General features: G+C 41.1%; 1 protein-coding gene across 1 annotated transcript; it reads right to left on the minus strand.

Moving 5' to 3' along the window:
* Nucleotides 1-3,501: 3,501 nt before the first annotated feature.
* klhl20 (kelch-like family member 20) lies at nucleotides 3,502-19,693 on the minus strand. The gene is made up of 14 exons (XM_069684396.1): nucleotides 19,647-19,693; nucleotides 18,066-18,129; nucleotides 16,157-16,414; nucleotides 15,940-16,048; nucleotides 12,822-13,028; nucleotides 9,318-9,476; nucleotides 8,893-8,987; nucleotides 8,623-8,738; nucleotides 8,307-8,490; nucleotides 8,046-8,189; nucleotides 6,716-6,849; nucleotides 6,291-6,499; nucleotides 6,042-6,148; nucleotides 3,502-4,426 (listed from the first exon to the last, which is right to left on the minus strand). The coding sequence occupies exons 2-14, from the start codon at nucleotides 18,086-18,088 to the stop codon at nucleotides 4,342-4,344; spliced, it is 1,830 nt and encodes a 609-aa protein (XP_069540497.1). The 5' UTR covers nucleotides 18,089-18,129; nucleotides 19,647-19,693; the 3' UTR covers nucleotides 3,502-4,341.
* Between the last annotated feature and the right edge of the window lie 326 nt (nucleotides 19,694-20,019).

A 20,019-nucleotide genomic window follows, 5' to 3' on the forward strand; every position in this document is an offset into this window, starting at 1 on the left:
TAAAATAAATGACAGAAGTGAGCACTCTGTAGCAGAGAGAACAGAAATCTACCACTTGTATGAGTAACTTCTATGATTGACAACTGCAACAAAGTCCCCCCCGGGGGCTCTAGCTGTGGAGAAACAACTTTTTTGTGTCTGTTAGCTGACTGACTGACTGATCATCCGTCTTTCTTCTCTTCTGACATTTAGACAAAAATCCTTTCAGCAGTTTGGAGCCAAAAGCAAGCTTCTTATCCGTAAACAAATCAAAGTCCTCTGCTGTCGGTCTATTCTGCTCAACGTACAGAGAATCAATTTTGTGAGAGCAAAAGCATCTATGCACCAAAACAATGGGAACCTTAATAGTTTATAGGCACAGCTCCAGGGCTGAGGTTGGATATGGTATGAGAACTGCGATTTGCTGTGATCTTTTGCTGCAGAGAAAATACTACATTATTTCTTGTTCCCAAAACTTCATCTCACAAAGCATCAGACACGTTTGGGTTTTTTTTCCAGGGAAAAACTTTAATCCTTGTCATAGTGAACATGGTGAGTTCAGAGCGGCTGCTGAGAGATGCTGTTTGATACATGACAACACCAGAGATCACAGCCATGTTCCGCTCACATGTTGGTCGTACTGCACAGAGGCCACTCGAAATAGGATGTTTGAACAAAAGGCTAGAGACTGAATGTTGACTTCTGTTGATCACTATTACAATGCATCATTAGTAGCTTACATGTTTAAAGGGAAACTCCACTCAGTTTGGGAAACCAAATACAGTCTTCCTGGTCAAAGACAATCTCTCGCCAGAGTTCACCTTCAGATAAGGTTCTGTGACTTCTGAGGTTCTCACTAGAAGGATTATTAACAGTAACATCGGTTGCGTCTTTGACCAAACATGTTTGGACTCTTAAACTGAGCGGGATTTCCGTGGCAGTGAACAACAGCGACATATTCAGGAGAGAGAATCAGAGGAGCAGACACAGTTGGCCGCACTGCATCAGCTTCTGTTCGGCAAACAGTGATAACATTTCTGTCTGATGAAATCTAGGCATTAACCACACTTAGTATGAAAGATGAGCCTTTTAAATAAAACTGCATGAAATGGTTTGACATCCCAAAACAGAAACATCCATTTTCAACATTTTGCATAACTCCACCATCAGACAAACAGTGACCCCGCCTCTTGAAGTCCCCCACTAGCATAGAAAACTAAACCAAACTAAATTCTATAATTGTCATATTATTGAACACCACCAATATTCAGACCAGGACCTGCGTGCCCATGTTAACTGTGGATAAAATAATGCAGCCTACTATCGTCTTCCTGCTGTCACTATCCTGTCATTGCATTCATTCCACACACAATTTAAAGTGCAGAACTGTGATGAACCGTGTGTGACATGAAGCAAGTTATGTTGTCGTCACTTAGTGTGAGGCCTGAAATGTCGGATTTCTAAGCCGACCTCGGATCATTTACACGTTTTCCCATAACTGGAAAGTTGAAAAAACCATATAAAATATAATAAGGAGGAAAAAAAGAGATAAAATCCAAAATAGATTTCCAATCACAGTGCAATAAATTCTGCAAACAAAAGCAATTTCATCATCTACTCAAACTGTGTCTGTTTCACGCTGAGCTGGGATCGGTCCGACAACCAGAGGCCACTTTGAATTGTGCAGAGAAACTTCTTATTGTCCATGTCAGTGCTGCTCTCCGCCCGCCTTCCAGCAGGTGGTGCTATTACACCTTCCTGCATATGATGACACTTGCACCAAAAGATTTGGAGGTATAAATACAAAACAAAAAGGAGCCGTGTCTAAAATGATTGTGAGAACGAAAACAATAAATATAAATCACTGACGACTAGCATGAAGCTGTTCCTTTATCAACACAGTTTAGAGTTAGATTAGCGTGGACCTTTCTGGGATAAATATACCATGTTCCTAGTTGCCCACTGTCCACTGTCATGAACACTATTTTGAGTTTGCGTAGGACTTTGATGCATTAAATGCAGATCATATAACAGAATCTTCAATTCTCCTCAATTTGGATGTTTTTTAATCTGGGATATTATGGAACTTCATAAAAAATCTTCCGGTATTATGTGCTGAATAATGAAACACCCTTTGGCTAGAGAGGGCTGTCCTTAATAATTGATATGAACAACTGAACTGAACTCGGGCCTTGGTGCTGCCTCAGCTATGGATCAGCATCTTAAATGAAACATTGCTTCAGTTCTGCATCACAATATTTAAAAAGATCTTTAATCAATCTTTAATGTGACCCGGGACTTGCATTGTGGGATTAAGCCTAGCTTGACCTTGGTAAAGGAATTGCAATTGACTTAATGCATTACATTATGGGAAACAGACACTAAAACCATCCGTGTCCCCAGTAGACCACTGGCTCCAGTGTGAAGCACAAACATCCCAACAAGCGTGATTGTATGACCAAAAGACATATTACACTTCATTTGAAATTCTGTAATAAGCTTCAAAGGGTGTGATGATTCTTATTGTCAACAAATCTCATGTGCAGACCCAAAGACAGTATCTTGTGTGTGTATAAAAACCTGGTGCGTGTCCTTGCTCAGTACCAGAGAACTCCATTGCTCATCAGGAACTATTAATCAACATCAGCGAGACATGTTCCTTCATTACCATGAACACGCTGTGTATTTTATTTGACCTTATCCCTCGTGCAAAACCCCGCTGCCCGCTGTTCCCCCAACAAACTCACTAGAGCACCGAATGTGGTTTAACCCACAACTGAAAATAGTCCCCAAAGAATACACCTCATCCTCCTGTTTGAGTTTTGCTCCTAACTACAGTGCCCAGCTGCTTAAAGAAACAAGCAAGCCCGTTTTTAGAAATATAACAACATATTTGGGATTCATTTGTACGTGTTTTTTAACATTAAAGACTTCAGTAGTAATGAACAGACTTTGGGCTTAGCACAGCGCGAGAAAGCTGCAGAACTGATGGATTATTTGTGAGATTTGTTGACATTAAGACAAAAATAAAATACCACAGTATCTTTTTTCAAAAGCTTATACAAGTTCCCACTTTTCCAATGTTTCCGATGTCATGGCAACAGACCTGTGAGTGTTTCTATCTCGAGAAGGTACAAAGTAGAGATGCACAATACAACTGTTGCTTGGGCTAAAAATTTGCAAGTAAAATGTTTTTGTGTTATTGTTCTACTAATGGAATTGTGTCTAATAACGAGGTGGCTCGAGTGTGTTTGAAGCACACTGAGGCCTTAAGGATTCTGCACTGGAGCCACAAATAAACCAGCATCAAGATTTGATGATTTAGTGTCCTGGTTCTTTCTACTGAGGGGTTAGGTTTACGACACTGATGGATTCTTCAACCAAACAGTAGACATCTTTAACAGCGACAGTAGCCCGCTGTAAAGTGCAGCAGAAGAGCCCCATTCAACAACAGGTGAACGTTGTGGTGAAAACGTCCTTTGATAAATTCTGTTAATGACCAGTTTTTCCTGGTGATCACTACTGGTGAATTTAACTTTTATCTCTCTTGTTACATAGACTGAAGGTAGAGACGTCTTCAGAAGATCACTGCCTGAAAGCTCTACTGCTTTATGCTACACGTGTGGCGCTAAGACAGAACTGCCACAGTCGAGATGTATGCTTCGGTGCCTAAAGAAATGCAGAAAAAGAATGAGAGAGCTTGGTTTTGCCTCCGACAGTCAGTATGCAATTTAGTGTCTCCGGTAAATAACCGATCTCACACACTGAACAGAAAGTTGGCTGGTCCGCTGGATGTTCTTAACTCTTTAAGGGTCGGGATCAGCAGCCATAATTTCAGGGGGCAGCATTTTAAGAAAAGGGAAGGTGATGGAGGCTTTCACAATCTGGAAGACTGAGACACACCTTCTAGTGACCTGATGCCTTTGAACTTCTTAAACCTCAGACACATGAGCTAATCCCCCCAGCAGCACAGCCATCACACACGCCAAATCAAATGTTCCAGAGCGAGAGGCTCGGAGGATGAGAACTTGGAGGTTACGGGAGGACTGTCCTGTCCAGTCCAAAGTGGAAGCTTAATGGTACTTGATGACTTCTGCTCTCAGTGCACTTCACGGCGACCGCGGTCAATCGATGACGACAACCAGGGTATCCAAAGTTAACGACCTCAGAGTGGAGCTGGGGATGAACTAGAGTTCAAAGTTTGTTCCTCTTTCCGTCTCATCTCCCCCCACGTTTTTCTCATCCCCGCATGAATCCCAGCGTCTCTTTTGGAGGCACAAGAGTTGGTGAATAGAGGCATCCATTGCAACGTGATGAGAAGAGACAGTGTGTGTATGTGTGTATAGGGGGGGAGAGTTGGTGTTACCATATGTGGGATTCACAGTGAGTCATTTTTATGACGCCCACCCCTCCACCAAGCCGGCGGTAGTTCATTCCTCCGTACAACCTGAAAAGAGGCGAGAGGGACAGGATGAGGAAGGAAGAATTTCTGATACTGATGGATGTGAACAGTGAAGAAAAGAAAATGAGGGCGCGCAGGACTGAGAATGAGATCAGCTGTCATAGAGACACAGAGACAGGAGATGGCTAATAGATATCAGTCTGTTTTGACAAGGCTTCACTTTATTTCTTATGAATAGAACAGTATATAGTTCCCATCATGTTTAATGATTATATCAATACGCTTGAATGATGGGACTCACTGTTGTTTTGATAGAAAGAATTAAACACAGTGGTGGACATAAGCTGAAATAAGCAGAAATATACTAACTCTACATTCTAAAGACCAGCAGTAAATTACAGTACTGGGTGAACTGGATGGTACTCAAGGTGTCCCAGTATGTCCGTATTTGTCATGCATAAACAAGTGGGCATGACAAATGTTGTTGGACATGTGGCACATAAAAGGTGATCATGATAATCATCAACAAATAGTAATCATTAACAAACATTGTACATTTTACATTGATAAAAATGAAAGTTAGCTGGCCAGCTCTATCAGCTACAGCAAACAGTGTACTGTGATATTCAAGTGGTAAACTGTATGTTGTGGCATGTATTAGAGCAGGGGTTCCCAACCCCCAGTCCGTGGACCGGTACCAGGCAGTAGGTTGTTTAGTACCGGGCTGCAAAACTCACGCCTCTGAAGACACTGCAAAAGTTGCCCACTTCAGCTGGAAAGACTGCAGACCTGGCAACCCTGGCTTCGCATCTGATGAAACTTTGATCACGAAGCCTGATGCTCCTCTAAAGCTCTGCGTTTATCAGTGAAATATATGAACTACACAGCATACGGGCATATGACAGCCTGTGGAGACGAAGTTTATATTTTAACTGTGCGCAGAAATACGGACAGATCGCAACGTTATTGATTCAGGTATGAGCATGAAAACACACACAGGTCTGTGTCATATCTGCTCCTCTCCTAACGTCTGTCTCCTCCCCGCGCAGCATGATAACTCACAATCACCTTCGGCTCATCTCAATCACAGCACGTGAAGATGTATTTTATGCTTTATGAAGGGTTTTCACGGAAATACGGGACCGATCACGGCCCCATTAAGTCAGGGGCAGAGCCTGAGAAACACACAGATCAGTGTCGTCACTGCGCTGCATGATTATAAACTGCTAGGATCACACTTTGGATCATCTGTCTCTGACCCGCGCTGTCCCTCTCGTCGGCCTGTCCCATATTAAAAACTTAGATGCAGCCTTCTCACTGAATAAATACAGATGTGATCTGTCTGTGTTTCCGTGCTTTAAGTGCACGCGTGTCAATGAGCAGAGATGGTTCCCAAGGATCGGGAAGAATACCTAGGACTTATAGATAGATATTATTGCTACTGTCTGATCCGTGTGGTCAAAAAGGTTGGGAACCCCTTTATTAGAGAGTCAGCGTATGTGAGGCTGTGTTGGTTTCAGGCCTTTTGTGACTAGAAATATTGTAAACATTCATTAAACTGAGCAGTCCTCATTGAGTTCTGTACTGATGTCATAACAACTGAAATAGCATTCAATGTGAAAGCTTCATGTACATATTATTATATGAAAGTGAAACTTGCCTCCAAGTGTTGGCGTCCGGGTCGTAGACTTCTATAGTTTTGAGATACGTCGTCCCATCAAAGCCTCCCACTGCCATCAGCTGACCGTTCACCACAGCCAAGCCAACCTACAAACACGTATACTTCAGCCTGGTGCACACATTAAAGCATCTCTGATATCACTTCAATACCTTAATATTAACCAGGCAACTAGTAGTCTGTAGATATTAACATAAGATCAACATAAAGTACATAAGGCCACACACTCACCCCGCTCCTTCTGGAAGTCATGGCCACTACAGGAGACCACTGGTTGGTTCTGGGGTTGTATCGCTCTGCACTGCTCAGCTCTGTGGTGTCGTCTCTCCCTCCCACAGAGTATATCATGTCCTGGTAGACCGCACAGCCCAGGTGCTTCCTCCGGGTTCCCATGGGAGACACTGTGTGCCAGCGGTTCTCTTGAGGGTTGTAGCGTTCCACTGAGAAGGAGAGAAACACCGAAAGAAAAAAGGGAAAGGAGGAAAACAAACAGAATGACAGCGAAAAAAAGAAATTTACAGTCAATGTTCTGACAACCAGCTGATGCAGTGTGTTTTCATTAAATGATCGATAGAGACATTAACTTACATCTCTCATTTCTCTCACAAATCTGTGATCAAATATGATTGCACTTATCACAATATTAAGTACCACACCTGTATTTAACGGTGACGTCCCATCAGACCCTCCGACAGCGTACAGGAACCCCCCCAGCACAGCCACAGCCACGCCCAGTCGCCTGGTGCTCATTGAGGCCACACGAGTCCATTTGTTCTCCTTCGGATCATATCTACAGCGGGAGAAAGCCGCCATTCTATTAGATGAAGCTTTCACAATTCATAACATTACCAATCAAAGAATCAATACAAGTATCTAAGTTAGACATTATAGAGCAATGCATGTGTACAGTGACAACAGTCTTTCCTTATATCTGAATGAGCTTTTCAGCCGTCAGCGTGGTTATTAGTCAATACGTACATAAACCTAAAGAGTGAGGCTGGCAAGAATGAAATATTAAAGATGCCAAAAAGCTTTAAGGGGACATATTTTAGCTATGCAATCAATTTTCTATTATTCTCATGTGCTTTTGAATCACGTTGGTAAAGTTTGTTTTGTTTTAAAAAATTGTATATATATTTTAATTTAATTGTTTTTCGGAGCCTCTCCTTCCTGCTGAAACAAACAAGCTGCTTTGCCATTCAAAGGTCAGACCTTAGCCACGATTGGCTGACAGTATTTGGAGTGACCACATAGCCCCTCCCCCACGTGTGCGATCTCACATGGGGGAGCGGCTGCACTGCACTGTTCACTCCAAAGTGGTAGAAAACATGGCTGCTATAGGATCAGTTATTAGGCCATATATGTGCGAGCCAGAATCACCAGGAGGTATCGGAAAGGTAAGTTTGACAACAACTTGACTACAAGCTAGTGCAAGAAGGCAGCCTGAGGTGAATGGCGATTGGTCGATTTCAGCGAAAGCAAGGTTCTCGTAGAAACCTGCAGCTATTCCGAACGGCCCATTTCAGAGGTGACCTTTTTGAAAATGTGATTAAGGAAAAACACGGAATTATGCACCCAAAAATGTGAAACCCATGAAAATATGAGAGTATCCGTTTAAAAGATATGGCCCCTTTTAGAAATGAACAGGGAAGCTGAACAGATGATTAAAGGGCTCATAAGGAAACACTGGGAAACAATTACACTGAATCAGGAATAAGAAGTGATGCAGCGATGACTTCTATGCTACACTATGGGGTGTTGTCAGTGGCTGTCAGTGTGGCATTTCTTTCCAGCATTAAAGTAGTTGACATGCTATCCAGGGCTCAGTTTTCTCTCCCTTTTCTTGTCATTTATTTATGATAAATTGTTGTTCATATTTACAAACATATAAAAGGTAAGGCATGTGATATACTGAACTACATCAAGGAACAAGTTTCAGACTTCAGGCTACAGATGGTTACAAGACGACAGTGTTTGAACAGATACCTTTCTACAATGTTGAGACAGGAAACCCCGTCTTGTCCACCTACAGCATACAGGTAACCTCCAAGGACTGCCACTCCCACACTGGTGCGACAAGTGCTCGTGGGGGCCACATCACTGCTCCACTGATTGGTCTTAGGATCATATCTGGACAGGACAGATGCAATAAAGAAAATTAAACTAGAAGTTAGCTTCTGGATAACGGTGAAAAGACAAGAACAGCATGAAATGTAATACAGCGAGAGAAGAAAGTTCAGGTCACACCTCTCCACAGAGTTGAGGTACGACGAGCCGTCATGACCTCCCACTGCATACAGCAAGTCATCCAGAACACTGACGCCCACTCCACATCGCCGTTTACTCATCGATGCAACCATCCGCCACTCGTTTGTCTGAGGATCATAACGCTCCACACTGGAAATAGCGTCTCCGCTACACCAACCACCAACTACAGGACAAGGAGTTCAAATTATTTAACAAGCACAATAATCATGCAGGTGAGCATAAGGTTTTTAAATAATACTACATATTTGTTACCAAGGTAAACCCTGCTTTTCATTTAACACAGAAAGGTACTGACCTGCAAAGAGAACTTCTCCACAGCGGATGGGTTTCCTTGGCCGGGTTCTGGGGCCCTGCATCAGCGGTCTCTCCTGAGGCAGCAGCAGATAATTCTTCGCTTCATCAACCAGGTCTCTGAAACAACAGAAAACTCTGGGTTATTATCACTGCATCATCATCATCATCATATTAAAAAGGCAGATGTGTCTCCTGTCTGTATTGTTTGTTCCAATTCGGAACGAAAGGTCAAACAAAAACAGACAAACATTGAAATGGTTGACAAACACACCTGCACTCCTCGTCACTTTTAATAAGAGGATCTGATCCAACGGTGCCCACTAGGAACTTCGGGCTGAGCAGCGGCAGACGGACATGCTGCAGGACCTACAAAATAAAGATGAGATAGAACTTTATTATTCCAAAGGAAATTATAGTGCCACATAGCTCCAAAAATACAGCACAAATTAGAGAAAACACAACTCAAATATGAGTAAAACTATAAACTATAAAGGGTATGGGTTGCACATAATGAACATTATATAGCCAGATGTAGAAAGATATTATTGTACATCATGGACATAATATAACCTGACACTGAAAGTGTTATTGCACATGATATCAGAAGGTGCACATGGTGATAAAAAGTCCTTTTATGCTCCATTTTTCCTCCTGCTAGGAAGCAGCAAGTGGAAGGTTATCACGACAGCCACAAACCTGGGGCAGCTGTGGTCTGCGTTCCTGGATGCTGTATTTGACCCAGGCCATCACAGCATTGAAAACCTGCTCCTCGCTGCGCACGTTGAGCTCATCGCTGGAAATGATGTCAATCAACTGGTTGGCAGGGAGCAGCATGAACTCTTCACTTTCCATTACCTGAGACAGCAGAGCAGAACAGTCGGTCAAGCAGCTGCACCACACAGAGAGAACAATACGTCCGAGGAGCATTATCTTCAAAAGTCTGATTACCTTTGTCTTTCTGTGAGCAATGAAAAATCACATCAACATACAGCATTTGCTAATCATGTACTACAGATCATGCATGCTGTCAAGTAAACATCATTAAGTTTGATAGGAAGTAAAACACGGATATAAGTAAGAATGACGATACTGGCTTCACCCTATTTAGTTTAAAAAGTTCCACAAGATTAAGCAGGGTGACTCACAAGTCAGACTGACTGAGAGACTTCAATAGAGCACAATCGTTGTTAAAGTTCATTAGTTACACCTGCCCTTTTACTGGTGTTGCTTTAAGACGGCCTGATCGAAATGTTTTTTGCAAGCGATCAGACTGGACTTGTGTGTGCAAAAAACAAACAGTTGGATATATTTGCCCTCAATACAATCATGCTGTCAACTCACAGGGCTCTGTGTTGTCCTGTATACCGTTACAGCATGAAGCTGCTCTGATGCACTTTTGTCAATCAGGATTTGTTGTGTGTTGTGTGGTGAGTGATGCAAAACACACTTTGATAACAAATTAAAGTTAAATTTGGATTTGATCTGATTTACAAAAACTGCACTCCATGTGGATTTTTCCTGACAGACTCTGGATACATAAAAAAAGAAATGTGTGCCTTGAAAAAGGTCTATTACAAAAGGTTAACCATGTAACTGCATCATTGCACGGTGCCACATTTGATGCTTGTTACTGTCCACCAGAGGTAGCTGTTTCATCTGCTGAGAGTGGCTGTACGCAGGATCATTCAGCCCCTTAGTATTTGCCTAAACACTGATCTTAAAAAAAAAGTACTATTTAGAGTTGCAAGTAATTATTTTTTTAATTATAAATAAATGTGCCAATTGTTTTCCAGATCAATTATTTTGTTCATAAAATGTCAAACAATTGTGAAACATGTCAATTTTAGTTTCCAGCAGTCCAAGAGGATCTTTCAAAACATCAATTTTTTCCCACCAAGTTATTCGCTTTACTAATGTACATGAAGAGAAAAGACATCAAACTATTACATGCAGAAACAAACAAACAATTATTGGTCTTCAAAAGAGTGCCCAACAATTTTCTGTTTATCAGCTAATCGATTAATCAAAGAAATGTTGCAGCCCAAACTCTGTTTTCATTTTAATCCCAGGCTAGTTTCCTTTCTTTCAGGCAGACTGTTACAGGCTGAATTTTCACTAAATTCTGAATGAATGCAGAATGTGACAGCAAATCAACTTGTCTCCATCAAGCCTATATGAACCAGAACATTCAGGCGATTTCCACAGACAGCCTTTATATAAGGTATTTGTAAATGATAAATTCAGCCAATAGGAAAATATCAAAAAAATGTCATACATTTCAAGGAGACTCGTTGAAAGTGTGGTTCTCTGTCCATCAGTCAGTCAACGCGTCTCTCATTATCTATGGTTTGTCAGGAATGTCATAAACGTCTCGATCGTCACGGAGGCAGAAAAATGTCAAGAGTCAGATGCAAGACAACAAGACCACCAGTGACAGTCGCAGTGCAGCGTACACAGCTGAACAGCCTGAAGCCTGTTTCCGGTTTAATTGAGTCACAAGCTGCAAAACAACATTTTTTCAGCTTGTCTATATTAAAGTTTCTGAATGAAGGATTCTGAAGGTTTATAATTATGGCCTACTTATTATTATGAATAACTAGTGCTGTCAAAATAACGCTTTAATTTAGATGAATTAATCACAAAAAGGTTAACATGTCAAAAAAATTAAGGCACTCTATTATGTTCCCTGACATCATACGTCACTGAGGATACAACTGTCAAAAGCAGCTTTGTAAACATGATGGAAACACATGACATGGAGCAGATTAAGAGGAAGAATAAAATGGGAAAGTGAAAAATAACCAACTAGAAATCAGGTCAATACAGACTGACTCAGTCTACCTGATTTAGAGATGCAGATGATTTAGATTAATTAATCCAGAGCCTGTAATTAATTAGATTATTTTTAATCTTCTGACAGCACTATTATTAACATTAAAGTAGCTGCAAAAAGAGCTGATTGTGTAAAAGTATAGGGAGACAAAACAGAGAAGTGAGCTAATAACTTTTTATTAAGAGATGTTTTGATACCTTTTTTTTCTCTTCCCGATACCAAAAACTGAAATATTGAATTGGCTGAAGTGCAGATGTATGGAGTCATAGAGAATGAATGCTGTTCTTTATTATCTAGTTTGATAGTCAGACATAACAGAAAAAGAACGTAAATAAGAATATCTGGGATTAAATAACTGTTCTGTTCTAAGATAATTTGTTGCCAGATCTCTCACTCTCTTTGTGTCCACCAAAAAGTGTTTTTATGACATTTTTTATTCTGTGTTTTTACTGCTTTAGTTAAATGGACTGCGTTTGAATTAGAGGATCATTCGGCTTCTGTTTAAAACTTTGGGAACGCTGAACACTTAATCCTAAAAACATATGGAAACAACTAGAACTGCAATGTAGTTATTTGCTGCTGTCACATGATAAATTAGCTGATCAGTTCCTTTTCACTGCACAAAACAGGAGGTGCAGTGGCTGTCATAACACAAGCATGGTGGCAGCAAGATTCGAAGCATCTCTGGTAGCAGCTTGTTGGACAACTTATTGTGGAGGCAACTGCTTTGGAGCAGCGCAGAAGAATTGTTAATTTTTTCGGGTATCAGATATACTCCACCATACTTGATCTCACATTTAGGCTGCATCAGAGGCATTTTAATACTTGCATCAGTTTCTTATTTTAATCAAATCTGCCTACTTCTGTCTCCATATTCAGAATGTGATGCTGTGACAGCTTCCCTCTTATGTGCTGTGTTTGCACAAAACCTAATTTTCATAATCACAAGTCAATAGACTGTCTGGGCTTTTTCCATGTTGACAATCCCCGGTGAACCAGAACCCAACCACTAGCCAAGATGTGTGCAGACATCTTGAGGGAGGCTTGAAAAAGTGCAGGTGCTGGAAGAGGACGCAGACAACAAACAACTGAACTAAACTATGAGCGTGTGACAAGATCTCCTGCTGATGACATTATATAATGAGTCAACACAGACACGTGATTCTGTTGGTTCGAGATTCTCTCGAAAAAGAAGCAGTTAGTTAACATACAATGAGTCAACTGTACGTCTAATATTCCTGCAGTAACCTGAATCGAGACATTTCAGGGTCCTTTCTGCCTGTAAATGTAACATTGTGTTCAACATGTGAATGTTTAAGAGCTTTAAAGGTCCGTAGGCAGCTGTTCTTATGTATCCATGTTCTTACCTCTTGAAAATTGTGCTGGGTGAACTTGTCTGCAATGCGAAGCAGCTCGCGGCAGGAGTGTGTGTCTGCGAAAGCCCTGATGCCCAGGCAGTTGGAGGGATCCAGCTGTCTCTTGAGGAACTCGCAGCAGGCCTCCTGGATCTCAGCCAGCTGGAGGAGGCAGGCGGCAGGGAGCAGCGTCTGGACATTTCCCTCCTCGACAGTCACCTGGAACATCAGAGACTCGTCACATGAAGTCACAAAGCCATGAAGCTCAGACTAGTGAAACACTCGAGCACGAGTAGTTTTCAGAGTGTCTCCCGTTTTAGCTGTGGCACCCTGCGGCTCCCTCTCAGTCTCTGCATGTCTCTTGATTAGCTTCGCACACAGACACTCAGCTTTGGATGCTCTCGTCAGATTTACAGCTGCACAATATTGTTTGCATTTTTTATGACATTACTGTACTCTGCAGCTGGGCTGCACCAACAAGGATGCATTTAAATGTTAAATAAGGTTGCACCAAATTTAAATCAAGAAATATAAAAATGAAACTTCCTCCTTTTTTGAAAGACATGTGAATTAAAGTTCAAGTTCAAGTTAAAATCATGATCCAGTGTAGACATTAACATATACTTGATGAGTTTAACCTTTGAACAAGCAGCCTTTTTGAGATTTACTGAGCAGAATAAAAAGACTTATTTTAACAATGATAAGAGACAGACACGACCAAATAGAGATTTCTGGTTTCTTTCAGGATACAACACAGAAACTGTTATGGAGCTAAACAGGAGGACATGGCAGAAAGAAATGCAGCTGTAACAACAACAACAACAACAATAACAACAACACTCTTGAGATTCTATCTCACTCGATATTTAATTAACAAAATTTCTGACCACAAGTATTTCTCACAGGAAGAGAAATTAGAGCTTCCCTGCCGAGTCATCACGGGTAAGCTAAATGACTAGCTAGCAGGCACACAAGATTATTTAATGTGCTCTATGTAGAGCAGCTGACAGTTAAGGGCTTTATAACCTCTTTCATACTAACTAGGCCCCAAAAGGATCCAAGAGTTTTGTTTATCTATTTACATGCTTATTAAATTTTGGTAAGCTCTGCCTTGATGGCATATTGTTGGAGCCAAAATGGCAAAATGGGGTTTTATTTGTGTTCATCTTATCTTTGTATGGAACATTATTTAACCAAGACTGTTGTTTATGTTTGCATGTAATTCTGGCATGGAACACTGTGTGGAGCCTGGATTTAGGATGAGCATAAAGCCAGGCTCCAGGTAATTGCAGCCAAGTGAGCCAGTTTTTAACCGTGTCAGTGTGAGCATGTCAGGGTGTTACCTAGAGCAGCAGTTCCCAACCTTTTCCAACTCATGGCGCACTTGAAAATCTCAAATATTAGCGGCCCACCTCCAACCATAAACAATACAGAGGCCAAATAATGTGTTCTCGGCGCACTTTTATAAAAGGAGTAGTGTCGTCAAAATGAACGCATTAATTTTTGTGATTAATTTTTAACGCGTTAAAAATAAAAATGTAATTAACGCAGCTGTGTGTTATTGCTTTGTATGTCTGACAAGATTTTTATCACGTGGCTCTGTGAAAAAACGTACTTGTACTTGTTTGTAATTGCTAAAATGAATCCAGCCTCAGGGCAACTGAAGCAGATCCACATTGAACTTCGCGGTCTTGTTTAGCGAGTTCTGCGGGAGCACAGGTAGTCATTATGTAAACATCTGGCTTCTCCCAGCTGTCCTTAGGACGATATGTTTACCAGAGTTTTAGCTATAGCGACCATCTGCAAGCTTATGATCAATAGTTACACGGGGCATTTTGTGACTATAAAAATGAATGCGAACAATACACCATCAATCCCTAACAGCGCACAGTAGGGATGCAGAAATTCTATATTTTCACTAACCAATTGCGTGTCCCATTGCTCAAACGGTTTTTAGGACAACGGTACCGTCAGAGCGGGTATCTCCGTAGTGGGTCTCGCTGTCAACAGACTAACCCCACAGCATGTCGACATTTTGCCAATTCTTCACCAAAACCAGTAGACACTATCTCCTACATAATTAGGACTGGGCTAGGCCTGGCGTTTTATTTGAAGTTTCCATAGCCAACTGTTAACGTATCGAAATTTTAAATCAAGAGGCACAGCAGCGCAACTTCATTATTTAACTCATTATTTAAATCTCCAGATACACTGTCAGGTCCGGACAGGAGCTTATGTTTATTAAAGTTCTGTGTGCTGACCATCAAAGAAAGGTCGTCTGTAAATGTTTATTTCCTTATTGTTGCTGCTGGATCACATGGCTGTGTTCTCCAGTGTGTGCGTAACATTGGACAGTGTATTAATATCTGTGGGAACCATTGTCGGTGCCACAGATAGTTACGTTTACGGATAATAATAAATGTACCTTTTAAGTTGCGTGTGTGAGTGTATGTGTGTGTGTGTGTGTTTCTTTGAGTAGCCATATTACAAAGAGCGCGCATCAGAATGAGCACACATGATGGAGAGCTTGTTGTCAGTTTCTGGCTGTTTTTCTAAAAAAATGATATTTAATTCTTACAGGTTAACGATTAATGACGGTTAACGGAGGTCGGTTATCGGTCAGGAAAAAAGTTTTAAAATTAGCATCTCTAATGCAGAGACAGTCTCCCTTTCCATTGCTAACCCAGAGGTGTGTGGCAACGTTGTCATGGTAATGCTGATTTACGTCCAGGTTTGAATTCTTCTGACAAGTTTATTTTCAATTAGTTATTTGATGCTGTCAAAATGATGATTGACAGCTCTGTTGACAGCGTGAGAGGAAACGTAACAAAAACAATCACTACAGTCATTGAAGTTTCCATATCTGTGAACGTCTGCTCGATAAGTTAAGTGTGTGTTTTGGTTAGCGGAAGTGGCTACGGCCGCTCCACCCGCCGATCTCTACTGCACAGTCTCTGGCTCCAAATGACGTCACCATCGCAAGATGGCAGCGCCTATCACAGGGGCTAGTTTGGCATCACTTTCGTACAATGGGAGCAGATGGAGATGCGTCGTCCATCTATACCTACAGTCATTGGTTTGCACCCCTACCAAATAGGAATGAAACATAGTTCTCTGCTGCTGTAGTTACCTGTGAGGTGTAGGCAAAGTCAATGAGCAGCTCCATGGCTCTCTCATCGATGTCACGGATAACCACTTCAGTCTGTCTGCTCTCTGCCAGCTCTCCCGTGAACATTGCCCTGAAGGGAACATGGACATTAAGAGATGAGTGTTGTTGCACCCGCTGCACTTGGTGTAAAATATTTATCTGCCAGCTTTAAGATGAATTGAATTCTTGTCCTTTGTACCTGAAGTAGGGGCTGCAGGCGGAGAGGATCACACGGTGAGCATAAATCTTCTTGGCACCCACAACGAGCACCACATCACAGAGCTCCCGGTGTTTCCTCAACAGGTTGATCACTTCCAGGGTCTGCCGAGGGTGTTTGTCTGAGACATAGGGCATGCGCGCAGGCTGGGGGACCCCTTCAGGGAGCTTGTTGGGGTCCCCCAGAGTACAGCGGCTGGTGATGTCCATTCCAGTGGCGTCTTGGCGTGCGCTGGTAGCCCTAAACATCAAGCAGATGGGCAGTTATTAAGTGAGTAAATACACTGCTCAAAAATTTAAGGGAACACTTAAATCAAACATCAGATATTGATGAACGAATTATTCAAGTTGAAAATATTTACTAATGTACAATGTATCATTTGTTGAGAACAAAATTATGTAACAACGGTCAATGGAAAATTCATCAACCTGTTGAGGGCTGGATTCAAAAATCACAACAAAAATCTAAGTAACAAATTGAAATCACAGGCTGATCCAACTCATAATGTGACTCAGTGGTGCATCGTCGGATACACCGATACACAATGTCCCATAGGTGCTCAATTGGGTTTAGGTCAGGTGAACGAGAGGGCCAGTCAATGGCATCATTGCCTTAATTTTCCAGGAACTGCCTACACATTGCACATGGCATTGTCCTGCACCAGGAGGAACCCAGGGCTCACTGCACCACCGTAAGGTCTAACAGTCTCTCTGAGGATTTCATCCCGGTACCTAACAGAAGTCAGGGTACACAACATACTAAAACCTTTACCAAACTATCAATTATACAGCATGAAATAATACAATACAACTCACCAACACAACAGTTGGTTCTGATGGTGATTTTGAGAAGGAGCTCAACCTATTTTACACGTGCAGATCAGTTCACTCATCAAAGAGTAGCCTGCTGTTTAGCCTGTAAAAACTGCAGTATAATGAGCTTTCTATAATGTGAAATATATAATCCTGATGACATCATCAGGGTAATCTGGGCTTGAGTTTGGGACTTAAAACCTTTAACTCGTGCATTGCAAACTGGAGGTGTTGGGTTTCAAAGAATTGGCGGATTACCAGGCACTGAGGTACCACTGAAAGACTATCCATTTGCATTATGGGTCTGTGGGGTCCAGCCTTTTTGAAACTTTATTCATACTTTGGATTAAAACAGTCGTGTTCTCAGTCTCTGCTGCTTTGATGCTAACAATTCCTTTTAATCTTAGGAGACCCTCATGCTTGTTGAGGTGTAATGTGTAATAGCTGGGGCGCCACTTTAAATGGCTTTAGATTGTCGGGTTGTATTGTTATGAAATACTTCTCCACATGGTGGACTGGCATGGGTGTTGAAATAGGTTAGCAACAAATGTTGCTGCTATAATAGAATTCATTAACATGTCAAATGATAATTTTTCAATCACTTTATTTATTTATTTTTTGGTTAGAGGACCTCGAGTCAGCTCATATGTTGTCAGCTAAATCATTGCACTTTTTTAAAAACCGCATCATATTTCCAAAAGCAATATATTGCATCACAGAGAATAAAGCGTGGGTCTAACAGGGAAAACATGAGACTTGTGCAGGCTGCTAGGAGTTTAGTGTGGGCAGCCGCTCTGCAGGAGTGGTGAACTTTCTTATCCGGGGAGGGAATAATACACAGCTCATACTTGTGCATTTACCTGCAGTGATTACATTGTAACCATTATTGCCTGTTTCTCACTGCCGGTTGAAGCAATCTACTGGAGCAATTCAAACCAGTTTTTGTACCCATAATTCACTTAGACCCCAAAATATGTATTAAAAAAAGGGGAGGGGGGCTTTGACAATCTAGATGGAGCCTGGAACTAATACAGACAGAAATATACATATACAAATTCATACTTTCATACCACATGTACCTGCGCATTGGCTTTGCGTCCATGCACTGAAGATCAATCTTTGGTCCCACACCTTAAGGTTAACCTACAAAGACAACAAAACAAACCAGATTCTCTTTGTAGTCCACCTGTTTGCCAGAGATCGCTTTCACAATTGCCCTGCTGTACATTACGTATGATATCACACAATACAATATTGGCCTACTTTATAGTCCCCCTGGAGAAATGAATCTTTCTCACACTAAATCAACAGCGAATAAGACAGACACACCTGTACATTCTTATGTAATCAAATATCATTGTCCTGCAATAAACCCTGCCAGTTTTATTATAGCCTATAAAGTTGTTGTCAAACAGGTGCTCCATTCAGAGGCTGCAGTTATGTAGTAACACTTTGCTTTTCTGTTACATAATCACACAAAGCACAGAAACATCAAAACTAACTATAGATGTCAATAAGCTTCTCCGATATAGTTCAAACTCAATTCACACCACAGCATCCACAAAGGTAGCAGTTCTTTTTTTACAGGTATTTGTATTGAGTAGTTAAACGTTTAAGAGATGGCACACTGAAAACACAACGTTTTTGTTAATTACAGATCGCTCTGATTCCTCTTTTTGTAAAACACTGGGGAAAAGAATAACTTATCAGTGATTACTTATGTGCGATGTGACTGGGAGGGACAGAGTTCTGTTTCCCCCTTTTTTTAAAGACTTTGGCTGCTAATCGTTGTTTGAATGATTGAACATTTGATCACGACAATGCTTTGAGAGGTTGGGAACCAGCCTTGACAGAATGGAGGTGCTATCAGGATTAATTAGTGAGAAGATAGGACGGTAAAACGGGTACGTGCAAACAGCACGCGATCTGCAAGAGAGTGGCTCAGATGTTTACTAACTTTAATCGTTAGATTTGTGTCAAAATATCCCCAATATCACTTCTATCACCTTTTATGTAAGCACTTTGATTGATATATTTAAGGCTGCATTCTTCGCGCTAGTAACAAAAAGTTAAGATAGGCTCACTGTTCGTTATTAGCAGTTTCAGCAGATAGACAGATCCGGATGCGAAGTCTGCTAGCTTGCTAGCTAATCACAATTTCCAATGGTATGCTAAGAATTATGTTGCAGTTAGGTTTTTGTGTAACAGTAGAGGAAACAACTAAACTTAATAGGAGGAACATGTACGTCTAGAACATTAATGTACTTAAGCAGGATTAAAAAAATCAATGAGCTAGCTAACGAGTCAGATCATTTCCCGAGGATGTCTGGGAACGCTATGTGCTATTGCTAGCATCGTGTGAGGAATCCACAGGCGATTTCTAACACAAAACAAATATGAAACGTTAAAGTGAATCATCAGAACAAAGGTAAACTACTTTTGACCAAAAAAAAGACATTCCCCTTGAAAACAGAAGTGTTCATTGTATCAATGGTCGTTTGATAGTCTGTCTCAGCATCAGATCAGAAACCATGGTTTGAATGTTATAAACTCGAACGTTAATGCTAACGTTTACTTACTTGTCGTCAACACTCCCTACAATGTTCACGGCGTAAACAGTGACAACTATCTGGCAAATGCATGTATAAGACGCGTTTTACCTTAAAATTCCATCCCAACGACACAGAAGTCGCCCGGGTTGCCAATGTTTACAATTTAATGCCTTCGGTTAAACACTGGTGCTTTTCTTCCTCCGATTATTATGCGCATGCCAAATGCCAGGCTCCACTTCCGTTACGTGTTTTCAAAATAAGAGTATTAGATTACGTCATTCTGTTCAAATCAATCATCAAATAAACGTAAATGGGTCCTCTATTTCCAAACAGTTAAATTTTTCTTACAATTATTTTAGATTTAAGTAATTAGGAAAAAAAACCCTACATGATACTATGTTAAATTTGTGCATATTAAATGCTACTTTATTACAAAATGTAATTTCCATGTAATTTTTTGTGCTGGAAAGACATATGGCAA

The sequence above is a fragment of the Semicossyphus pulcher genome, unplaced genomic scaffold, assembly GCF_022749685.1.
Source record: "Semicossyphus pulcher isolate SPU_LCO1_2020_fin unplaced genomic scaffold, fSemPul1.0.p SCAF_7, whole genome shotgun sequence".
Taxonomy (NCBI): domain Eukaryota; kingdom Metazoa; phylum Chordata; class Actinopteri; order Labriformes; family Labridae; genus Semicossyphus; species Semicossyphus pulcher.

Excerpts from the sequence above, each read along its gene's own strand:
- klhl20 (XM_069684396.1), bottom strand. The coding sequence starts at position 18,088 with ATGGACGCAAAGCCAATGCGCAG. Across the intron at positions 16,049-16,156 it reads GCCTGCAGCCCCTACTTCAG|GGCAATGTTCACGGGAGAGC; the intron begins GTACAAAGGACA and ends TGTTCCCTTCAG. Across the intron at positions 8,491-8,622 it reads TGGAGAAGTTCTCTTTGCAG|TTGGTGGTTGGTGTAGCGGA; the intron begins GTCAGTACCTTT and ends CTTGTCCTGTAG.